Source organism: Anopheles cruzii, chromosome 2 (assembly GCF_943734635.1).
Source record: "Anopheles cruzii chromosome 2, idAnoCruzAS_RS32_06, whole genome shotgun sequence".
NCBI lineage: Eukaryota > Metazoa > Arthropoda > Insecta > Diptera > Culicidae > Anopheles > Anopheles cruzii.
The window spans coordinates 27,869,167-27,890,033 of record NC_069144.1 but is presented as its reverse complement, the minus strand read 5'-3'; the positions used below and the strand labels follow the sequence as shown (position 1 = coordinate 27,890,033).

General features: G+C 51.5%; 1 protein-coding gene across 1 annotated transcript in view; it reads right to left on the bottom strand.

Moving 5' to 3' along the window:
• Nucleotides 1-2,973: 2,973 nt before the first annotated feature.
• The window catches only part of LOC128278791 (G1/S-specific cyclin-D2), a 28,878-nt gene continuing 10,984 nt past the window's right edge, over nucleotides 2,974-20,867 (bottom strand). The window contains exons 3-4 of the mRNA XM_053017520.1: nucleotides 18,827-18,983; nucleotides 2,974-3,341 (exon numbers count right to left, since the gene is read on the bottom strand). Coding sequence (XP_052873480.1) covers nucleotides 2,974-3,341; nucleotides 18,827-18,983 — 525 coding nt within the window. The remainder of the gene's footprint in view (nucleotides 3,342-18,826; nucleotides 18,984-20,867) is intronic.

The following is a 20,867-nucleotide window of genomic DNA, read 5'->3' as shown; positions in this document are numbered from 1 at the left end:
TTGTGCTGTGTGCGCCGTTGTCCGGAAGTTCGCAGAGGATTCATGTGCGATACAACCAATGGAGATGGTAGTGTCCATCGCAAAAGAAGCACACTCTGATCGCTGCTGTGTTTTTAGAAGAGGAAAACTCTCGTACTACTACTAGGCCCTACCGGGAGTGTGTTGGGAAGGTCGAATTCAAATCTTGGTGTACTGGATGCGGTCCCACCGCAAGCGAGCGCGCGTCGGAATGCGCGGCACAGAAAAAAACCTATAGCCTTAGCACCCTAACAGTATGCATGTTTTTTCTGTAATGGCATCGCTCGAGCGTTTGAATAAACGTAGTTCCTAACATTAGTATCTCCTAACGATAGCTAATAGTGGTGTTGTTCCCCGCGTCGCATTATGCTAGTTTGTAATAGTAGTACTAATAGTTATAAATGTTTCGTCATTTCACTTCATTGCTCAATTCGCACATTTAATTCAAACTGTGCGTATCCTTTCTTGTACCGTTGTGTTTTTTAACTTCACTGTTCTTTAGCGCACGTGCTCTCCACTCTATCTCTCTCTCTTTCTCTATCGATCACACCAGTGTAGGCAACATCCTACACCTTATATACTTACTTACTTACTACTGCCCCTGTTACTTACAAGGAGTACTCCACATATGTTTCCACGTTTCAGTTCATTGCTCACTTTTCACATTTTAGTTCAAATTGTGCGTATGCTTTCTAGTACCTTTGTCCTGTTCTTTCGCACACGCGCTCTCTTCTCTACCTCTCTCTCTTTCTCTGTCGATCGCACCTGTGTAGACAACACCCTACACCTTATATCAGGATTTACATCTTTGGTAAAAAACAGTTACAATCTAAAAACTTAACGTCCGTTTCCGCACAGTTCGAAGCATTATCTTGCTTCATACTTCATTTCTTGGTTAGCATTAGTGTTGCCGTTTTGCGGTAGCAGCGTCGGGGCATTCCACACGAAAGCGTTTCTCTTCTGTACCTCCATTCAAAAGCAGGATTCGTTTCGTTTGTAGTTGACTTGTTTGAGGCATTTTCATATCATTTTGTGACACTCTTCCGGCTTAGTCTTACGAAATCGTAAAACTAAACAAAGCATCGCCGTAGGAGGAGCGAATGGAGGTAACTGAAGAGACTAAGAATAAATGGTAAGCTCGACGACTGACTACGTTTGTACGACACACTACTTAACCGTAAAATGCATGTTCAGCGACACATAAGCTTGCGCACCGCGTTATCATCGGTGGCCTGCTTGCTACCGCGCAGAGACTTCTAATCTGCGTACTGTAACGAAGAAATAATGGCGAAGAAGCATTAACTACTAAGTTACCTTCAAAAGCCATATTTTCAACGTTTTATATGTGTTTTTTTTTCATAGGGTTTTAATGTTTCTTCCTACATCCTAATATATAACAAATACAACCTAAGATTTATTTCGGAGCAGTTTTCATGTTTTTTTTTGTATGTACAGCAAAAAGGAAAACTTCTAGCTTTGTATACTCAAGAAAGAAAAAAGTGTAAAATAATAGAAAAATGGGCACAAGTTATTGGAAGGAAGAGGAATCGTGTAAAAGTGGGAGAGCAAAAAGAATAATAATGAAAGAAAACAGCAAATTCAACAAACGATTCAAAAAGTGTTTAAAGTAGAGAAAATGGCGAAAAGACAAGAGCAACAAAAATCTAATCGTTGTGCGCTGCCATTCCCTACTCTCTGCTGCTGGCCGCTCTCGCTCTCGCTGATTGATGACGTCTTTTACGGGTGTCTCGTGTACTTGTCTCGTCGCAGATAAGGCTAATATTTACAGTGCGCGCGACACGCAATGACACGGCGGACGCGAGGGCTAGGCTGAATGTGCGCGACTGGCGCTCGTCACGGATATCCGCAACACCTTCGTTATCAGCCGATGGCGGCGTCGGGAAGGAGAACAGAGCAACAAATAAAAAAAATGCCAACATCTTATCATTTTTCTTCTTCCTCACGGCAATCACTACTGCCTCCTGCTGATTCCGCCCGGCCGGGCTGGGCCGAGCTAGGCCGAGCCGGGAAGCCGGGCTGGGCCGGGCGAGCGGGTGGCCGCCTTTCGCCTTCGATTGGGTGTCTCTTTAAACGCTATCTGCCTGGCTCGGTGCCTCGTGTGTTTGCTTGTGTTTACTTTCGCTCTACTGTTTTCTCATCTCTCTCTCTCTCACTCACTCTGTCGAGGGCGCTGCATTTCAAACGTGCCAATCTTTTTACATTGTTGCGTTATCGCAAACATCGCGCGGGCCACGATCGCGTCGTGAGTGCCCGCGTCGAGCACGCCGCGGGCACCGAGCAGTAAAACCAGGAGGCGATAAGAACGGTCCACATACTTAGTAACGGCAATATGGGCGAACACCACGCGCTTCTCAGCGTGGTCGACGAATAGGAGTTTTCTTCTCTCGCCGGTTTAATTCTTTTAACATTTCCATAGAATTGCCATAGAATTCCATATGCCTGGATAAGCCTTATCAAGCTACAACTCTCGGTTGCAAACAACGTGAAGGAGGAGAGTGGGGAGACACATACGCTGCGCCGCGCCGCGCCGCGCGCCGCGCGCCGCCATTCGCGTGGAATTCTTTGATATTTTTGGTGATCGAACTCTCTCCTTCTTGGTCGGTCGGGTCGGATCGGATCGGATCGGATCGGATCGGTCTCCATCTCCATCTACTCTCTCTCTCTCTCTCGCTCTTTCTGTCTCTCTTTCTTTTTTCCGCCTCTCTCTCAATTTAGCGTTTCAGGTGGCCTGGTGGTGATGGTGGTGGTTCTTGGGGTTCTGGCCAAAAAAGTGGAACAGACTATCAAATGACTTGTGGTGCACAGTAACACGCCGGAAGCAGCCCCCCTTTCACAGCGACAGAAACGGGCGGCGCCGCTGCGTCGCGTATTCTCACTCTCTTCAAGGCGCCAGGCCAGAGGCACCGCCGCCGTGGTGTTTGCGTTTGCGGAGAACTAGAAGTAGATGAACTGTACGTCGGTCGGCGTTTCCGGTTGCTGCTGCTGGGGGGCGGTTTTGGCGCTCGCCGAGGACAGCTTTTGTGGGGCCTGCTGATACTGCTCCTTGCAACTGCTGCCACCGGCGGCAAGCTGCTGCTGCTGGGCGGCCGCCTGCTGCTGTTGGCACTGCTTGTCGGCGATTTCGCGGGCCACAATTTCCTCGATCAATTTGACGAAAAAATCGATCTTGTCGAGATTGTGCGTAGTCAGCCGGCAGAGGTCGTAGCCGACGGCGAACTTCGTCGACACGTTCAGGCCACGGGTGGCCGCCGCGATACAGGCCACGGCGAGCAGGGAAGGTTTCACTTGCATGAACGTGGTCTCTGAAAAAGAAAACGTGTTTATTAGTATCGCTTCGTTGATCACGAATGTTTTGCTAGTTTCAAGAAACATTTTTTTGTTTTCTAAGAAAAAAGCTCACGCGGCGCACATCTTGGTGAGATGAAGAGAATAATCAACACAGGGCTCTCAAGCTCAAAGCCATTCCCCGTTTGTTTTCTTAGGATGCGTTCGCCGTTCTGCGTTCTGTTTACAAGGACTTCCAGGTAGGGACTCCCGGGATGGACCCGAGAGGGTACACACATCCTTCGTTTCCGTGCAATTTCTTGCATCCCACACTCAACAACAGCGGAGCGCACAACATCATGAGGATAAACGAGATGATCTTTCTCCCTTATTCCGTCATCCACTTTTCTTCTGCATCTGCTGGCACACACAGGACCATCAGCGAAAAGGGCCCGAAGACTGTGGCGGCGTCCCTTCTTTCGTTTCTCATGTTTCTGCCCGGTCGCTGCAGCCGCTTTCGCAACTCTCGTCGTTTCGAGGAATGAACCCAGGCCGCCGGCAGCAAGAACCGAAGGATCATAAATTTTTCCTTTGCCTAGGCCCGAGGACAGAGTCTCGGGCTCGCCTCCTCGCGCACTCTCTTTTCTTGTGTGGTTCTTCTTGTTCCAAAAAATCCAAAACAACTCAACAAACCATTGTGTGTGTGTGTGTGTATGTGTGCTGCAGCGACTGGCCGACCGGATGTTGATGCATTTGCGTCGTTTCAGCCGCAGAGCATCGCGAACGCGAAGAGAGCTTTGTCTGAAAGGCGAAGGATGCACTTATTTTCGAGTCGGAAACTCGCCGTATTGTCGCAGGTCGATGCCGAGAGGGCATTTACAATTCAACATCCTTTCGGAATGACGCAAAGAGATGCCCGGCTTCAAATCCTGGTCGAAATATTTCTGTCTCAAACATGGCACGCGGATTGTGGCCCACATGTGTGCGGTTGATAATAAAACAAACGCAAAACTAAACGATAATGTTCGACGACCCTTTTTGTAATGGAAGGTTTTGCTGTGTGCCCGCAATTAAAGGGTAAATAAATAACCAATCGGATCGGTACCGTGCGTGCGCGTAACATCCGGATTGTGCGTGACCTTCTTTTGCGTTCCGCACAAAAGCCTTAAAAGCTCGCCGATCCGTTTCGTCGATTGTTTACCTTCTGCTTAAGGGTACCATTTTGATAATTGTTTGCCGCAGTAGTTGGTTGGCGGACAACACGCTGCTCTCGTTGCGCGTGTTTTCAGGAAACCGAAATCTGAAACAACGGTGGTCCATAAAAAGCTAATAAAAATCGAAGCAAAGAAGCACGCGGTTTAAAAAATCTGCGCGCTCCCTTTTCAGTTTCGGCCCTTTTTTCCTTCCTGTTTTTGTGGCGCTTCTCTATTTCCTTTCCTATAGTGAGGCGCGCGCGCACCGGGCACAATATTAGTCCTCACCCAGGTCCGCGCGCGCACGCTATAAATATTTGGGATGGATGGAAACTAAATCTTCCGCTGAAAGGATCAAAATTTACAACGTTCGGCAACGTCTCATTAGGGAGGATATTCTTCTGCGCCAATGGACTACGAAGAAGCGGATGCAATCGATAGATTGCAGTGCACATCCTTGCCGGATCGTCGTTGCTGTGTTAACTTTATGATCTCTTTCGCATTGTAACCCCCGGCAAAAGGCAGTTTGTGCACAACAAAGCTTAATACAAACAAAGCATCGTCGTCTCCAAGGGCGAGTTATAAAAAGACCCCCGAGCGGGTCAATCAATAGCCGGAGCATCTCAGTTTCGGTTCAGCAGCAGCAGGAAGGAAGGGAACACTCGGAGGAGGATCTTTTTACATTCGTAATTGCAACATAGCCGCACAACGCAAAAAGTGGAACACATTTCGGTGTGTTTACAACAGCAGGAAACTGGCAGCGCGCATATGTTTGCAGAATGTTAAATGCACCCAATATGCCACTGCCTCCAATTACCGTGCCATGCACGTACATTATGATGGTGGCGGCCGCCTCGTCGATATGACTCTCGACGACAACAGAGCCCCCCCAAAAGGGACTGCTGCAGGCGGCGCTCTCGATTACGCACAACGCCCCTTCGGGCCCCCTATCTTATCCTGTGTCCACGAACACGAACACGCAGAGATAATGTGAGTCGCCGACGCCGAGCAAGCTGCACCCGAAAGCCAAAAGGTAGCCCGGCCGCGACCTGATCGATTGCAAAATCGCACTCAGAAATCGAAGGCATTTAAATGATATCCGGTTATCGGTGGTCGCTATGCAGCATGTGGCCCCTTTTTAAAGGGTTGATACACACCAGCTATGCTATGCGAAGTGGTGTGGTTTTAAAAACACCTTTAGCGCAGTCCGAACTGGCGCACACGGCTAGCAGCTGCTCCGTCGCCAATGATCGTGAAACTTCTTGTCAGCCAGCCGTGTGTAGTAATCCCGCCGCTGCTCATTCCGATGTGATCCTCGATCCTTCCATCTCCATCGCGTTGCGTGTTTTTTGCGCCAGCCAGGTGTTTTACAGCGAAACATAAATTCGCATCAACGCGAAATGCGATCGGCGCTCGCGGTTGAGAGAGAGGCGTTTAAATGTCCTTCCTTCCTGCCAGCCAGCTAGCCAGCAGAGGGGGGGGCCGCATCACGACGATGTGCAGCAGGCAGCAGCCCGAGTCAGTTCCCCAGTTCTTTTTGGCGCAAAAAAGCACTTTGTTTACAAACAATCTGCCCCACCAAGCCAAGCCCAGCGAGCGAGCGAGCGAGCGAGCTACATCCTTTCACGACGGGGCGACGGGAGGAAGGATCACGCGATCGAGCGCAGGGTGCAACGCCATGTGCAACGCACGCGCGCGTCTCCGTCCTGTGCAGCGTATCGATCGAACGAAACGCGATCAAGGATTTCTCCATTCCGAAGTGCGTTGTGCCCGGAGTAACGTAGGTTTGCTTCGTCCGCCTTATGGCCCCCATCATCACTCACACACGCCGTGCACCTGTCGTCCTCGTCGTTGTTGAGTTTTTTTTTTGTTTTCACTTTGTTTTGGCATTTTGGGGTCGCCCCGCAGCAACACGCTGCATCCGCCGCCGATGGGTGTTCATCAGCACTGCCGTCGTTCGCCCAGTGCAGCATATCCTAAGTGAGGCGATCATCTCTCACCTGCCACGCCACGGCAAAAGCAAAGCAACCACCAACCACCTGCCTCGGTTTTGAGGGAAGCGGCGGCGGTGGCGGCGGTGGTCGATTGCATCGCCGAGAAGCAACAAATGCTTTTGGAGAGAGAGAGGATGTCGAAATAAACGGGACTAAGGGTTATTATCTCGAACGACGACTGGACTGCGCTAGTTAGGAGTCCGGCCAGTCGTGGGTCCTTTTTGGCTGCACCTGCAGGCGGCGGGCGGCGTGATCCGCCGGCCGGAGAGGATAACTCATATTCGGGTATTAAGGAACGGCAACGTGAGCCCAAGGCGCCAACCATTTCGGGAGGAGACGGTGCGCATTAACATCCACCGAGGACCTCTCTCGTCGTGGGGCGAGTGCCTCGAGCGAATTTCGTACACCAATTACTGGCACAAGCCACGAGGGAAACACAAATTGCAATTCCACTCCAAAAATGGAGCCCCCGAAGTCCCAGGTTTGGGGCCGCGCCGCGCGCCGTCATCAACAAATGCAAGCTCCTTCGGTTAGGAGGTTGCATTCTGGGCAAACCTAGTCGCGCTACCGCTAATTATGGGTTGTACACACACACACGTTTCGTCTTCGCCCGGGTCATGGTTCGAGAAGCACATCGCGGGCGCGAGAGCGCGTTAAGAGGAACGCATTTGGGCGCCCCTTTAATATGTTACAAAAAATGCTTAAGGAAACTCTTCAAATTGGTGTCATTTGCGCCGTGTGTGTGCGCCCCGAACGGGGGCCTTCTCTTGTGGTGGGCCCTGCCTCTCGTTTGCGCTGTGTGCCGGACGGAAAAAACTGCTTCCTGTACAACCTTTTTCACCGCTCACAGGTACGCACGGGGACGGAAGTACCGCAAAAAAACGGGAAGAAATAAAAACGGTTATCTTGGCCGATTGATCAAAACGATGATCGCACTCCTCTCTCTCTCTATCTCAGATGGAGAGAGCGAGCAAGGAGACCGCCAGATGGTCTAATAGTATGACGCGCGGCAGCAGAGACATTGCGCGACACGCGTGGTGAACCGTGTCCTACGAAGACGCAGCGATCCATCCACAGCACACGCAAGGAAAAGGATCTTCCCTGACACCACCGGGCCCAGGTTAAAAGCGGACCCGGGGCCAAAGGTGAAGGCGACCAGCGCCGCGAACCCGAAGAAGGTTTCCAGTTCGATAAGCTCGGGAAAAAGTGTAGCGACACCGGGCGGCATTGGAGTTGCATTACGACATTGTCGTCCTGTCCTGGCTGGCCTGGCGGGTGTGCGTGTAACGTCTTCACCACCTGGTGCCGCCGCGGCAGAGGTATAATAATAATCAACGATCAGAACCATAACCCGGACGCCAACACAACTGGTTCGTACGACGACGACGACGACGACGTTTCCAACTGAAGGGCACAGCACCACCGTACAACCGAAAGAAAACGTCAATCCTTGCGCGAGGGCTCCCTCCTTGGGTCACCCTCGACACGCATTTTACACACAAAGGATCGGCGGCTCGCGCGTCTCGTTTAATTTACGAATTTTCCTCGAGTCGAAGTCCTCCTTCTTATTATGCGCGCCGGGCGAGAAAGGTGGTAAAGGTGGTGCTCGAGTCATAAAACTCTCCCCGTGCGTCGTCCTTCGCCGCGCGTACAGGATGTCCTACTCCTCCCGCAAAAAGCCCCGCCCGAGGACGAATGTTATTATTTACGTCGACGGCTTTTCATTCGCGTGGAGGGTTGTGGCCGTAGAACGCGCCTGCGCCTTAAGGACTGCAATTTGCACAGGGACTACTACAAATCAACATCTGCGCGCTTCCGGCGATAGCGGCGCTCCAATCAAACAGCTTCGAAGAAGAAATCCTAATTAGTTAGAGCGAAGGACCGCGATAAATGGTGGCGCAGTACTCCGCTTCGCATCCTTGTGCTTTTAGAGTGAAATTCAATAAATCTTATCGCTGGCCATTTTCCCGAACCCGAACCAGCAAGAACCAACAAAAAGGTAGCACACAAATAAAACGTACGATTCGGGGAAAATCCAAACCATCCCGAGGTAGGTAAAGCGAGCAAAATTTGGGATTCCGTTTCGAATCGCACAGATTCGATGCGTGTGTGGTGCGGCGGCTGTGGAAAGTGCCCAGCCCAGGACCAACACAAAGACCTGCGGCGCACCGAAAGTGAGTGTTGCGCAGAAGAAGCGCGTCGACCACCCGAAAAGTCGTTACACAGTCGAGCAGAGGAAGGAACCGTATCCCGACCCGACGAAGAACCAGAAACCAAGAAAAGGACCACAGGAAGCGCCCAGCAACGGTTATCCCTTCCCTTGCAGGAAGCCTTTTGCGTGTTGCTCTCGGTAAGCGCGAACACAATTTCGCACCGAAGGAGCAAAAGGATTCACGCGAAAAGCGTCGGCCACTAAGCGATTTGCATCCTCTGTCTATTTAGCGCAGTAGGTATCAGACGACCCCGGCATTCCACCACATCAGACGACTTAACTGTCCGCCGACCCAAAGAGTCCCAAATCCAACGCCGCACACCATAAATCTATTTGTGAACCCCTTCTTCTTGTTATGCCGCGCGCCCAAGGCTATATCCTACTCTCCACCGCTCTGTCTGGGGTCTTGGCCTCGCGACGACTTCGAGGGCTCTTTCTGCGACGGCGGCTACCTTCTTGAAGGCCAACATGTTTCGCACCGATCTCCCGAGCGAAAGAGTGGGGAACCACCACCACCAGCGCGGGCGCGGACACGGAAACTAATAAAAGATTAGAGGAGAACACCGACACTGGTGCTGCGGCCTGTGCCTTGAGAGCTCGCCCCGCCGCGTGTCTTGGAAAGGAAAAATAATTATAATAAACCCGTCAGTCAGACCCGGGACGAGGAGGTCGGTCGATTTTGCATAAAGGTTTCGGAAATAAATCTCGGCCCAAATCACGATCGACGGCGGCGGGGACCCGGACCATGGCCCTCTCTGATCACCCAGCAACCGATTTTCGATTAGCCAGCCAGTTAATGGCGCGCACAGCAAAATTATAATATTTGTAAATATTGGCCCTCGAGCGAATTCGACACACAGACACACCGGCCGACCTTTTGTGGTGTTTGAGAAGGGTTAATTTTATGACGGTTATCGGAGGCGCCTCGGATCTTCGATTCGAGGGGACACACACACACAGCATGACAGTTTGCCGACAGAAAAACCCGCACAGATTTGCAGATTTCGCGCGAGAGAGAGAGAGGTGTATAAGGGGAAGGATATTGTGAGGAGGCATTTGACCCAAGACGCTTCGAAAGGGGCGCGCGTACAACTCGTTTATGAGCGCGGAGCCCACAACCAGTCCCAATTAGCATAAAACGCAGAAGTGAATGCTTTCTCGTCTGGAGCAAATCATGGGAAAATCGACCCATCGATCGTTTGGAAGAGGGATCTGACTGACACGGTGATTTAGCCGACGGCCGTCGGTGCAGGCAGGTACGAGGTTTGTTCAAAAAGTATCGCGACTTTTCAATTTCCGCGGACTACGTATATCCGATTTTCAAAGTTTTTCAAAGGCGTTAGGTTGCTACACTTGTCAGTGACTTATGGTAGAAATTTCGGCCATTTTGAGTAATCAGTAAATTTTGGACAGCTGTTTTGCTTGGGCGTGTTTTGACTCATCGTCGATTTTTGTGTACGCCAAAACTCTAATTGACCACGAAGCGGTAATTTAAGTTTTGGAAACAGAAAAAAACAGAAAAAGTCACAGGAAGCCAGATCTGGGGAATAAAGTGGCTTTGGCATCACTAGAGAGTTGTTTTGGCCAAAAATTCGCGCAGAAACAACGATGTGTTAGCAGTGTCGCAAAAGCCAATTTTTGTTTTTCCACAAATCCAGACATTTGTGGTGGATTGCTTCGCGCAAATTGCACATAATTTTTAGGTAATATTCCTTATTGACCGTTCTACCCTTTGGCAACAACTCGTGATGAAACACGACCCTGCAATCGAAGAAAACTGCAAGCAAAACTGTTCGCAATCGATCAAAATAGGCTTTTCGACGTTCACATCTTCTCGGCCTACTGAGAAAAATTTGAAACACCGATAAGCAATGCTTTTGGTCTTAAAAGCTTCACCATAAGCCACAATCAACATTTCGATTGCGTCCGAGTACTTAATTTCGTTTTTCATACAAAATTTGATAAAGATTCTTTGCCATCCATTTTTTGGAAGAGACAAAAATCGACGATGGGCCAAGACACGTGCACACTAAAAAAATTGTCAAAAATTGACTGATTTTTCAAAAATTTTCAACTTTTCACCAAAAAATCACTGACATGTGTAGCAATCCAACGCCACAAAAACATCGGAAATCGGATATACGTAGCCCGCGGAAATTGAAAAGTCGCGATACTTTTTGAACAAACCTCGTACACCGAACACCAACCTCCCTCGGAGAGTCCTGCATCCTGCCGTGGCGGCGGCAACCGTTGCAGACACTGCTGTCCTTCCAGGAAAGTCGATCTCCGGGTCAAGCCTGCAATGCGTAACAGGAAATTCGAAGCATATACCCTTGGAGGAGTTGCGGACCGAGAAAAGAAAGCCAAAATGGAAGCCACCTTTTCTCGGCCCGAACCTAGAGACAAGGCCTCTAGAAAGAGCCTAGAGCGTGAGCGTCTGTCCACATCCAGCATAAAACGGGTGTGTGTGTGTACGCGTTCCCTTGAAGGATATTCTGGACCTTCCTATGTCCATCTCCCCATCTCCATAGGGGTGTGTTTTCTTATTAACCCGCACGCACTGGAAACCACCGACCGCCAGACACAGCGCACGCGCGCGCGCAGCATAAAGGAATTGTTTCTTGAGCGTTCGCTATTTTAATTATTTATGTGCATACATCAACCGAAAATGAAAACTAGTCGCAACGTGAGCGGTTTAAATGGCCACCCCTGGACAGACGGAACGACGCGCCGCCGCCGCCCCGTCAATGTCTTCAGGGCGAGCGACAGGACACAGGTCTGTCTGGCTGGCCGGGCGAACACGTGCTCTGGTTTCTGTTATTTCAAGGGCGGCTCACCAACGTGCGTCTTATGCTGCTGCTGCTGCTGCTGCTGCGCATAAAACTAGAAACCGATAAGTGGACATCGATAGTGTGTAATTGCTTGAAAGTGAAACGATGGGGCAGAAGACAAATGGCCTTCGCGCGCCACACACCAAAAGGACGGACGGAATGGAAGGATGTCAACGCGAAACGATGATCGAAAGGTGTACGCGAACGCAACTGGAACACGCACAGCAAGCTGCAGCATGATGTCGCGCGCCGGCGTACGATCGCGCATAAACACAATACGGTGCGCAGCGGGCACAACAAAATTATCGCCCTCCCCAATAGTGCCCACCACCTCTCTCCGCACTCTCTCTCCGTCTGTCGAGGGAACGCATTATTATTTGCAGCCAGCCCCGCGCGCGCGCAGAAGTTATTCGATCCTTGCGCGGAGAGTCAAGCACGCAGGGAGGTCGTCTCGTCAAGGAGGTCTCTCCTTTCCGAGTGTGTGCTGTTGTCCCCGACCCGGCCCGCCAGCCGTTGGACGTGATTTTAAATCGGAAATAATTAAGAAGGATCTTGTTGCGCTTTCCGGTCGTCCGACCGTCGTCGTCGTCGTCGTCTGGGGCTGCTGCTCTGTTTTTCCTCGGATACGGAACAGGGCCAGCCTTACTCTTTAAAAGCAGCACACGAATCCCCGCGGAAGGGGCCGTCGTCCGGGCCGGGTTGGCGCGAGAAAAAAGTCGTTTCTGCATCGCACGGCCATCACAAAACGCGTCGACATCATGATGTTCCATTCCTTCCATCCCGCCGTTCCCTTCTCTCGGCGGCGGCGGCCCGCAGGTGTGGTTTTTATGGGCAGATCTTTCAATGCTCGCCCCTCGGAACTGGTGTTGTGCCAAAAGAAAAACGGACGGCCGCGTCTCAGATACATTTCCTAATCTATCTGATATTGAAAAGCTTCACAAGAGTGATTTAAATTTCTTTCACTTTTTTTTTTGCTCATGACGATGACACACCTAACCTAACCATGACACACCTAACCTAACCTATTATTCCGTTAAGATTCCTTTTAATGTTTTTTTAGTATTTAAACCAAAAAAAAGGAAACACGCGCTGCACACAAGATGAAAAGGATCGGATCCTTCGGGATGAATCTGGAGAAAGCTAGTCAGTCACGCGGAGAGGCTCTTTTTATGGCCACACAAAATAACGGCCGAACCACAATCCTTCTGGCGCGAGTGAGCAGGGCGCGCTTACACCCAAAGAAGGGATGCGCGCCTCATAAAACCGGCATTCAGGAGCGATTGATTTGGATTTGGATTATCATTACGCTTCGAAGAGCCGGCGGGGGGGGTCTTAGAGAGAAAAAGGACATTCCATACGGACCCCACTCAAACACACAGGCACTTCGGTGGAAAGGACTTTCTGTTTTCTGCACTTTTGGCCAACTTCTCTCTCAAGAGGACCTTCACCGCTCGCGACCATCCGCTTTCTCCGGAGAGAGGGCCGCGATGTTCCTCCTTTTTTTTGCCGCTTCGGGGTAATAAAATTTGATCGCAGCGTGTGACCGCCGGAAGAAAATATGTTCGATCCCGAGCTCGAAGGGTGGTGGTGAGTGTGCGCAATTTCGTACGAAATGATGGAGTGTTTTTCCTTCATAACTTTTTCTCATTAATTTTCTCCGATTTCCACTGCATGGGGTGCTGCTTGCTGTCCCGAAGCATCTTTTCCGGGCCGTGCCCAGGTGTCGCGGGATGGGGTACAGAAAACTGCACCGAACCGGGTCGGTCGGTCGGACAGGGACAAGATTTATGAATTGAGAAAACGGTAAGATCCGTGGGCCAACGAGAGCCCGCTCCTGTGGGACATCTTCCGATCCTCGATCGTACCCGAAAGGGTGTAAGTGGTCGGAAGCTTTATAACCCAAAACAAGATTTTCGGTGGTAAACGGCTCTCCCTGGGAACTGGGAAACAACCTCAGGAGTAATTAATTTATTGATCATGCGGTGTCCCACCACCAGCAGCAGAGCCAGGAGAGGACGACGAGTACCACCCCAAGGAAAAGGATGCGCCGACGAGAAAGCCGGTAATAAATTGCCCGAGGTCCCTGCGCCCTTTCGAAGGGTCCCACCAACACCACACGGCTAACCTAATCTCGTTCCGCGTCCCAACGAGTAACGGATTCTCGGGCGAGTGCAACAACATTGTTGCGGGATGTTTTTCCACAAAGGACGAATGCTCCGGCTTTGGAAGGAACGAGTTTGGCTTCTTCCGCAAACGGTCCCAGGTGTGTCACCAGGGGCCCACCACCGGATCGTAAGATATCTACCCGTCGGCGGTGGCCGGCGGTTGTGACATTTATTCAAATCTGGAGATGGAAATCTTAACGTTCCTGCTGCTGCCATATCATAATGATCGTAACCTGAGAGAGCGCTCGGCGCAGAGATCGTGCAACAATGTTGCGAATATGCCTGCCAATAATTGATAAACCAATTTGGGGTGGACGACGAGACACTAACTACTGGCCACACTGGTCTTCGTAATGTTCTCAGCAGCCAAGAAGCGTCGTCGATGGCCGGCATGCGATACACACCATGACCAGCAGCAGCAAAAGGTCGCGCCGCATTCTCCGGACACTTCACAGAGTGCAGCGCAAGCAGCAAAACCTGAACCTGCGCGCACAAGAGCCGGGAAGGTTTCATTAACCAAAACGAGCACTCACGATGGGGTTCGATGTTCGAAACAGGACTCGTGCACACACGGAGGGACTTCTTTCAAGTTTGGTCCCGCGGTCGCCAAACGGCATTCCCCGTGCGCTCGGGTTGCGCTTCCCGAAAGACTGTCCCAGATTTTTAAACCATATCACAAACAGAGTCAAGGGGCATGAATTGCAAAAATTGCTAAATTTAGTCAAACCCAAGTTACAGGACGCACAAACAAACCGGTTGCCCAACCGGTCCCTCTTCAGTCAGTTTGGTGGTGGTCTTCACAGACCGCGCCGCGTGATCCTCTGCTTTGAAGAATAGCGTGCTCTTATTGCTACTACTAGGTGTGTGCGTTGAGAAGCGAAATATTTTAACACACAAAAAATGTTTCTAAAATTTTAATGCGATTTTCTATTTTATTCAAAGTATGTGCCATCGCTAGCTATACATTTCTCCTATCTCTCTGCTAAATCATGGATTCCCAGACGAAAGAATACTTCGACTTTTTAAGTAAATTAATTAGTCGTTCCATTTCGTCTTCCTCGTAGAAAACGAAGAGCTGCTTAGCCAATACGTGTCCCATCGATGACAATGAATGATATTCGGAAGGAACCAAGTCTGGTGAATAACGCGGGGAGGGACAGCAGTTACCATCCAAGTGATTTGATAGTATCCTGAAAATTTTTTTCCATTTTTAGGCGCCTGGTGCTTGATTCCACGGCCTACTAGACGCCTCCATTGTTGATAACAAATTGGCTTTTTGGTTGTTTTTCGATCAATGCATGGTTTAAATAGGGCATTTGTTATCAGTAGCGATCGGAATTAACGTTTGCATCAGGTTTTAGAAGCTTGTGAAACACCACACCTTTCTGTCCCATCAGAAAGTCCGTTTTTTGGAGTCCTTCGACGCTTTTTTTTGTTAAGTCAAAATCGCCATTTTGGAATTTTTTAAACCACTCAAAGCACTGCGATCTTCCAAACACAAGTCCCGACAAGCATTTGATGCGATTCCGAAGCAGTTTTCTTTGAGAGAAGCAGAAAAATAATATTTCCCGCAAAACGTCATTTACAGGCACAAAAGTTGACATAGTTTAACCCTTTTAATCATGGGTTGCACACCGAAATAATTTATTTTTCGACCTGAAATCATTTACCTGATGTCAACACAAGGTAATGATGAATGAACAGCAAAACTGGGAAGTCCCAATCGGCAGGTACAGCCATCTTTTTAAAAGTCCGTTTCTCAACACACACACCTAGTATTCTTCCTGAGCCTGAGAGCAGCGTTGGGGAGATCATCGTTAAAAGCACAGCTGCGTCTCGTCCGTCTCGACGATAAAATGGTAAACGGTTCCCGTCGGTGACGCAAACGAGACCGCCGTTGATTGCTAGAACCCGCTTAGTCTGGGGGTCCGAGGAATGTCGCCCGAAGAGAAGGATTTTTGCCTTGCCTCGTCAGCAGCAGCTGATGGTCTCGCGCCTCCCCATTCAGCGATCGTGGTGTAATCCATTTCCTGATATGATGGCCGGGACAAGTACAAATATAAGTAAGGCACCCCCGGTGACGGCGACGGCGACGACTTATCACACCGCGCATTCTAGAGGAGCCGGAAACCCCGGCGAAGATCGATAAGATCTCACCTTGTGCGAAGGTGGCCGTCGTCTTCGTGCTGGTTGTTGGTTATTTTTCGTCCATTGACATTTCCCAGGTTCGATCAACGCGGAGGCAAGATTTGAAGACACGGGCAGGGAGTAACACCCGGTGGTGGTGGACGGCCAAGAATCAAAAAGTCAACATCCGCCCGCTGCGCCACGACGACGACGCAGACCACCCCCCGCGAGTACCACTGTGGGGTGTCGGCGCCACCAGACCCCTGCGCGACTCGAGGACCACCAGTCCGACCGATACTTTCTGGGGAAGACGGGCTCTGTTTAAGGAACTGGCGTTCAGGAAGTCCCTTGTCCACGCGTTTTTAATAACTCGCGGACGACGACGACGAAGAAGAAGCGCCCGGGCCCGGGCCGGCCAAGGAAAGGCAGGGCTCATAAAAGGAAAACCTGGCACTTCCCAACGCGGAAAATGACCCTCGGGGAACGCGCGCTCCGCTCGGTGGCCGTTTATGGTGGTGGCATGTGCTTGCGTTGCGTTGCGTATACTTTCGAAACGACATCGAAAAACCAAGTTCACCCTGCAGGAGCAGCAACAGCAGCAGGTTCAAGTACTTGGGTTGGCAGGGGGGGACCCTGCGGGGAACAAGTTGACGGAACCCGTTCAAAAGTCCCCCAGCCGATTGGCCGTTGACACTTTGCCGCCTGCCCTCATCGGCACACAGAGAAGGACTTAGAACCGCCCGCGAGAGGAGGTCATTAGAAGGTGGTGCACGATGGTGGTGGTGGTGGGGAAACACCGGAAATTAACATAAATTTCTCTGCACCGGGTGCGCGTGATCGAGGTGTCGCGATAGGGCAGCGCACAGCAAATAAGTGACCCGGTCAATTAAGGACACCGCGCCGTCCGGAAGGTGGTGTCCGTTGCAGTACAGTGCGCACACACCTGCGAGGAGCCACAAGACGGACGTTCTGTTTCGTTCGAGGACTACGCGCAACCCGCAGCAGCAACAGGCACGCAACAACCTGTCAGAGCGCAACGCGGCGGTGCCGACGACGATTCTGAGGTCCGGGCGCCCGTGTTATGAACATTCGTTCGTTCGTTCGTTCGTTCAACCCCGTCACACCAGGCAACGTGGCGCAGGATTCCGATACACGCAGGACACACACCTCGGAAACGAATGGACCCCGCGTCGTCGGATCCTTGGACTCGCCCCGGTTCGTATTGCGGCGCAGATGTTCGATATCACCCCGGAGAGCAACTGGTGGGGCAGTGGCGGCGCGGTAGTCGTCGAAGCGCTTCGAGCTCAAGGACCCATCGGGGACGGGGACGGCTTGTGTATCGGAATGGAACCGGACACAAAAGGACCAAACGGACGACGGGACGACCAGCAAAAAAAGGACCAAAAGGAAAGGAAACGGCAGATGTTTCGTTGCGTTCGTTCCACCGTCCCGCCGTTGTTGCGCCCTCCGTTTCGTGCGCGTCACCCGAAAAGGATCTCGCAGCTAAGGGAAGTGCCAAGAAGCGCCCTCTTCTTGGGTTTGCAAATTTCGTTTGCACACAAAATACAAACCCCTTTTCTCTAACGGGGAACACACACAACGTAACGCAACGCAACCCCCCACCACCGGGAAGAACCGGAATCCTGGTTCTGGTTCTGGTTCTGGCCGCGGCTCGCGGCGATTTAATTTCTTAACATTAACAACACAAGACGAACGAGCGCGCGCATCAACCAAGCGGCGCACAGGGTTCTCTTCTTTTGTGTCCCCGTCACACACACACACACAAAGCAACCCCTCTTTAAGCTGGAGAAGCGATTCGCGAAGGGGGTCAACGCGGCTCCTCTTTGATAGGTGGCGGTGCCGAAAACCCCGTGCTTGGAGAACATGTCCCTGCTGTGCACGCGTTCGCGTACTAAACCTACCCCGGACACACACACACACCACCGGCGGAGAAGAAATCTGGCTCGCTTCCGCAACAACCCCGTTCCTTCAAGCGATCGCCGACGACGTCGTCGTCGTCGGGCGGGTTCGCTGTGCTCTTAAAAAGCGGCTTCTTCTCGCGCACCGCGCCGTAACCTTGAATTTAAATATCCCCGAATCTGCACGGTGCCACCACCGGTGGGGTTGGAACGAGCGAGCGACAGAGCAAGACGCGGATTGAGATTCCACAGCGCCGCAGGAATGGGGTTGTTGTTGGATTGGCTCTCGACAGAGAGAGAGGCAGCAGCCAGCAACAACATAACTACCCTCCACAAAACATCACACCGTCCACCGGCGGTGGCTTTGGCATTGAAATCGAAGAATAATTGTCCTCGCCGCCGATCGACGGCTGGTCCTTCGCGCCGTTTGGCGTTGTTACACCACCGGAGCAGCGGAGAGCCGTTAAAAGATGCCAGAGCAGCGCGCGCAGAACACGGCGCACCTCTCTCGGGGTATGCGCGCGAAGGATCGGTGGGTCGGGACGGTGGGATGGATGGGTGTTGTTGGCTCTGTGACCGGCAATAAAATCAAAAATCCAGCGCACAGCCGGGCACGGCGCGCCTTGCTTCTTGATAGAGCAATAAACGCGATCGGTCGGTTGCGTTGCGACGTGCAGAGAGGAATTTTATGAAAATGACCTCGAATTAGGGACCTCTTTCCTGTGCGCCCGCCGCAAGAGGCAACAACAATAAATGGGGTGCGCTGCCGTTTCTGGACGTTCATCACCCTCCGCGCTCAAGGGGTGTCTTTTGGCGACGGTTCGACGGTTTGACGAATCAATTGTGCATCATCCGGCGAACTCTACAATAAAAACTCAAAAAGAGACCCAAAAGGTAAGTGCGTTCCCTACTAAAATGGGCGACACTTCGCCACTTCGCGACAGTTGGCAAATTGACCGTTTTGAAACGGAGATAACACCGAGGGAAAGGATGTCCTCCCCAGATGTCGTGCTAATTATGAGGCCCACTTAAATGCCGATCCCGAGATAACGGAAAAGGATCAAGAAACACACTACACTTACCCGTATTGCAGACGTGGATGAGCGTGTGCGCGTGTTCGCGCAGCCGGGAGTCGTCCGAGCCCCACTTCGCACGCTCCAGGATGTGATCGACGTAGTCGTAGGCCGTCACGGCGTTGATGTTCCACTCGAGCCGGCCGATCAACACCAATTCAAAGTTCTGGAAAAAAAGCAAAAGGAACGAAGCTTATTAATAGGAAACTGCAACGTTACACCCGTTTTTTAAGGACATCATGCGCGCGCGTGCCTCGTCGTGACACACACGAGAGTCATCTGCAGCCTTTCGTTTGTTTTTTTACGAACGAGAACAATAAACCATAATTAATTCTTTAAGACCCTACGCCACACACTGTATGTTAAATTTATTCTGGAACGTGGCTTAGCCAATAAGGATGTGTTCGGTGTGCTGCCCTCCTCCTTGATGGGGGGGGGGGCCTCTCAAGGACAGCGGCACAAAGAAAGGAGCGCCGTTTTTCTGTTGCATAAATTTCGTGCCCCGTCGATCGTGAAACGCTTCGCACGCGCGCCCTGGAGGAGGCAGCATGTGGCGCTCTAGCGCTCGTAAACGATCGTGTAATCCTAGGCCACACGTCCTCCGCGAACGCGTGGTGTCTGCGCGGCCCACTGACGGAACGGATGGTGACTTCGGGGGGGGGAAAACCGTTAAATTGTTCGACGACGACGACGACGATCGGGGGTCCCTTTTCTTCCCTTCTGGTGCAGCAGCAGCGCGATGCATTTTTATATCCTTACACTCCGTCCGTTGCGCCTTTTAATGGTCGTTCTCATCGTCGTCTCGTGTGCCTCTCTCCTTGCCGCATCGGTCAATTGAGCGGGGTTATGCAAATATGTTGTAACAACCCCCCCCCGGGCTGTCCCGTGCTCGGTCTGTGACTGACCGCAAAATTATAGGCCGTAATAAATCGAATGCACACCACACAGGACTAGGGTGTGTTCTGTGTCCCGCCGGAGCTATCCCCGAAGGGGCCCGCCGGGGAGGGGACCGCGCACACAGCATCTTCTTTTAGAGCGCGCGGCCACCACCAAACACCATGATGGCATCCCGGCGTCGTCTCTCCGGAGGGTTTTTTGATTGATTAATATCCTCTCGACCCTGGGTTCTGGACCTAGAGCTAGAAGGACACTCCTTTGTTTTTCCTTCCTACGATCATGTATATACAGTATGGGTCGCGGCGCGGCGTGCGGACACTTCCAAGCGTCGTCGTCCTTGATCCTATGCCCTGCGCTCCCGGGAAGCAAATAGCAATGTTGTTTCCCAGGAACGACGAGTCGAGTCGCGTCTTAAGCCGAGCCAGGGCTTTGGTGATGATGAATTGTTTGCTGGACCTATTTGCGTCTCATTGCGCATTCATGGCGGCGCACGGGATTATTGGCTACCACCAAACACTCTTCTCTCAAGGATGCTGGGCTGTGGGCCGGCTGGCTGATTAAGCGGCCCAGGCCCAGGCGAGGATCGACCACCGGTTGATTGCTCCCGCTTCTCGTGCGCGCGTGCGCTACTTCGCCTTTTGCGTCTTGTTCGCGCGCGAAATTGGAACCTGTCGAACGGTTGGTGGTGGTCGTCCATACGGCAAAAAGCATAATGAAAAGGAAGTTTCATAATCGCCGAATCCAAATCATCCCTCCTCAGGTCGTCGTGGTTGTTGGTGGTGTGCCTAATGATTATGAGGGCCCATTCTTTGGTGCTGTGGCTGCTGCGATCCCGATTAACGCGAGTGTGCTCTTGGCTGCTGTGGGAAGATATCCTTATAGCAACGGAAATCAGAGAATTTAACCAAATCATCGCGGCGCGCCCGAAGAAGAGGAAGCCCAACGCGCCTTTTAAAAATAAATCGGCAGGCAGGGCTGCTATTTTGGACATACAAAAGCTAACAGGCCGCCTTCCCCACCGCTTCTGCCACACAGCATCCCCGCAAGGAAGCAACAGAGAAAGAGCCTCACCGCGGCCGTGCGTGATTCTCAAGAGATCGTGTTTTTGTTCCACGTTTTTTTTTTTTTGGTCGGCGCTCCTTCAAATGGTCCG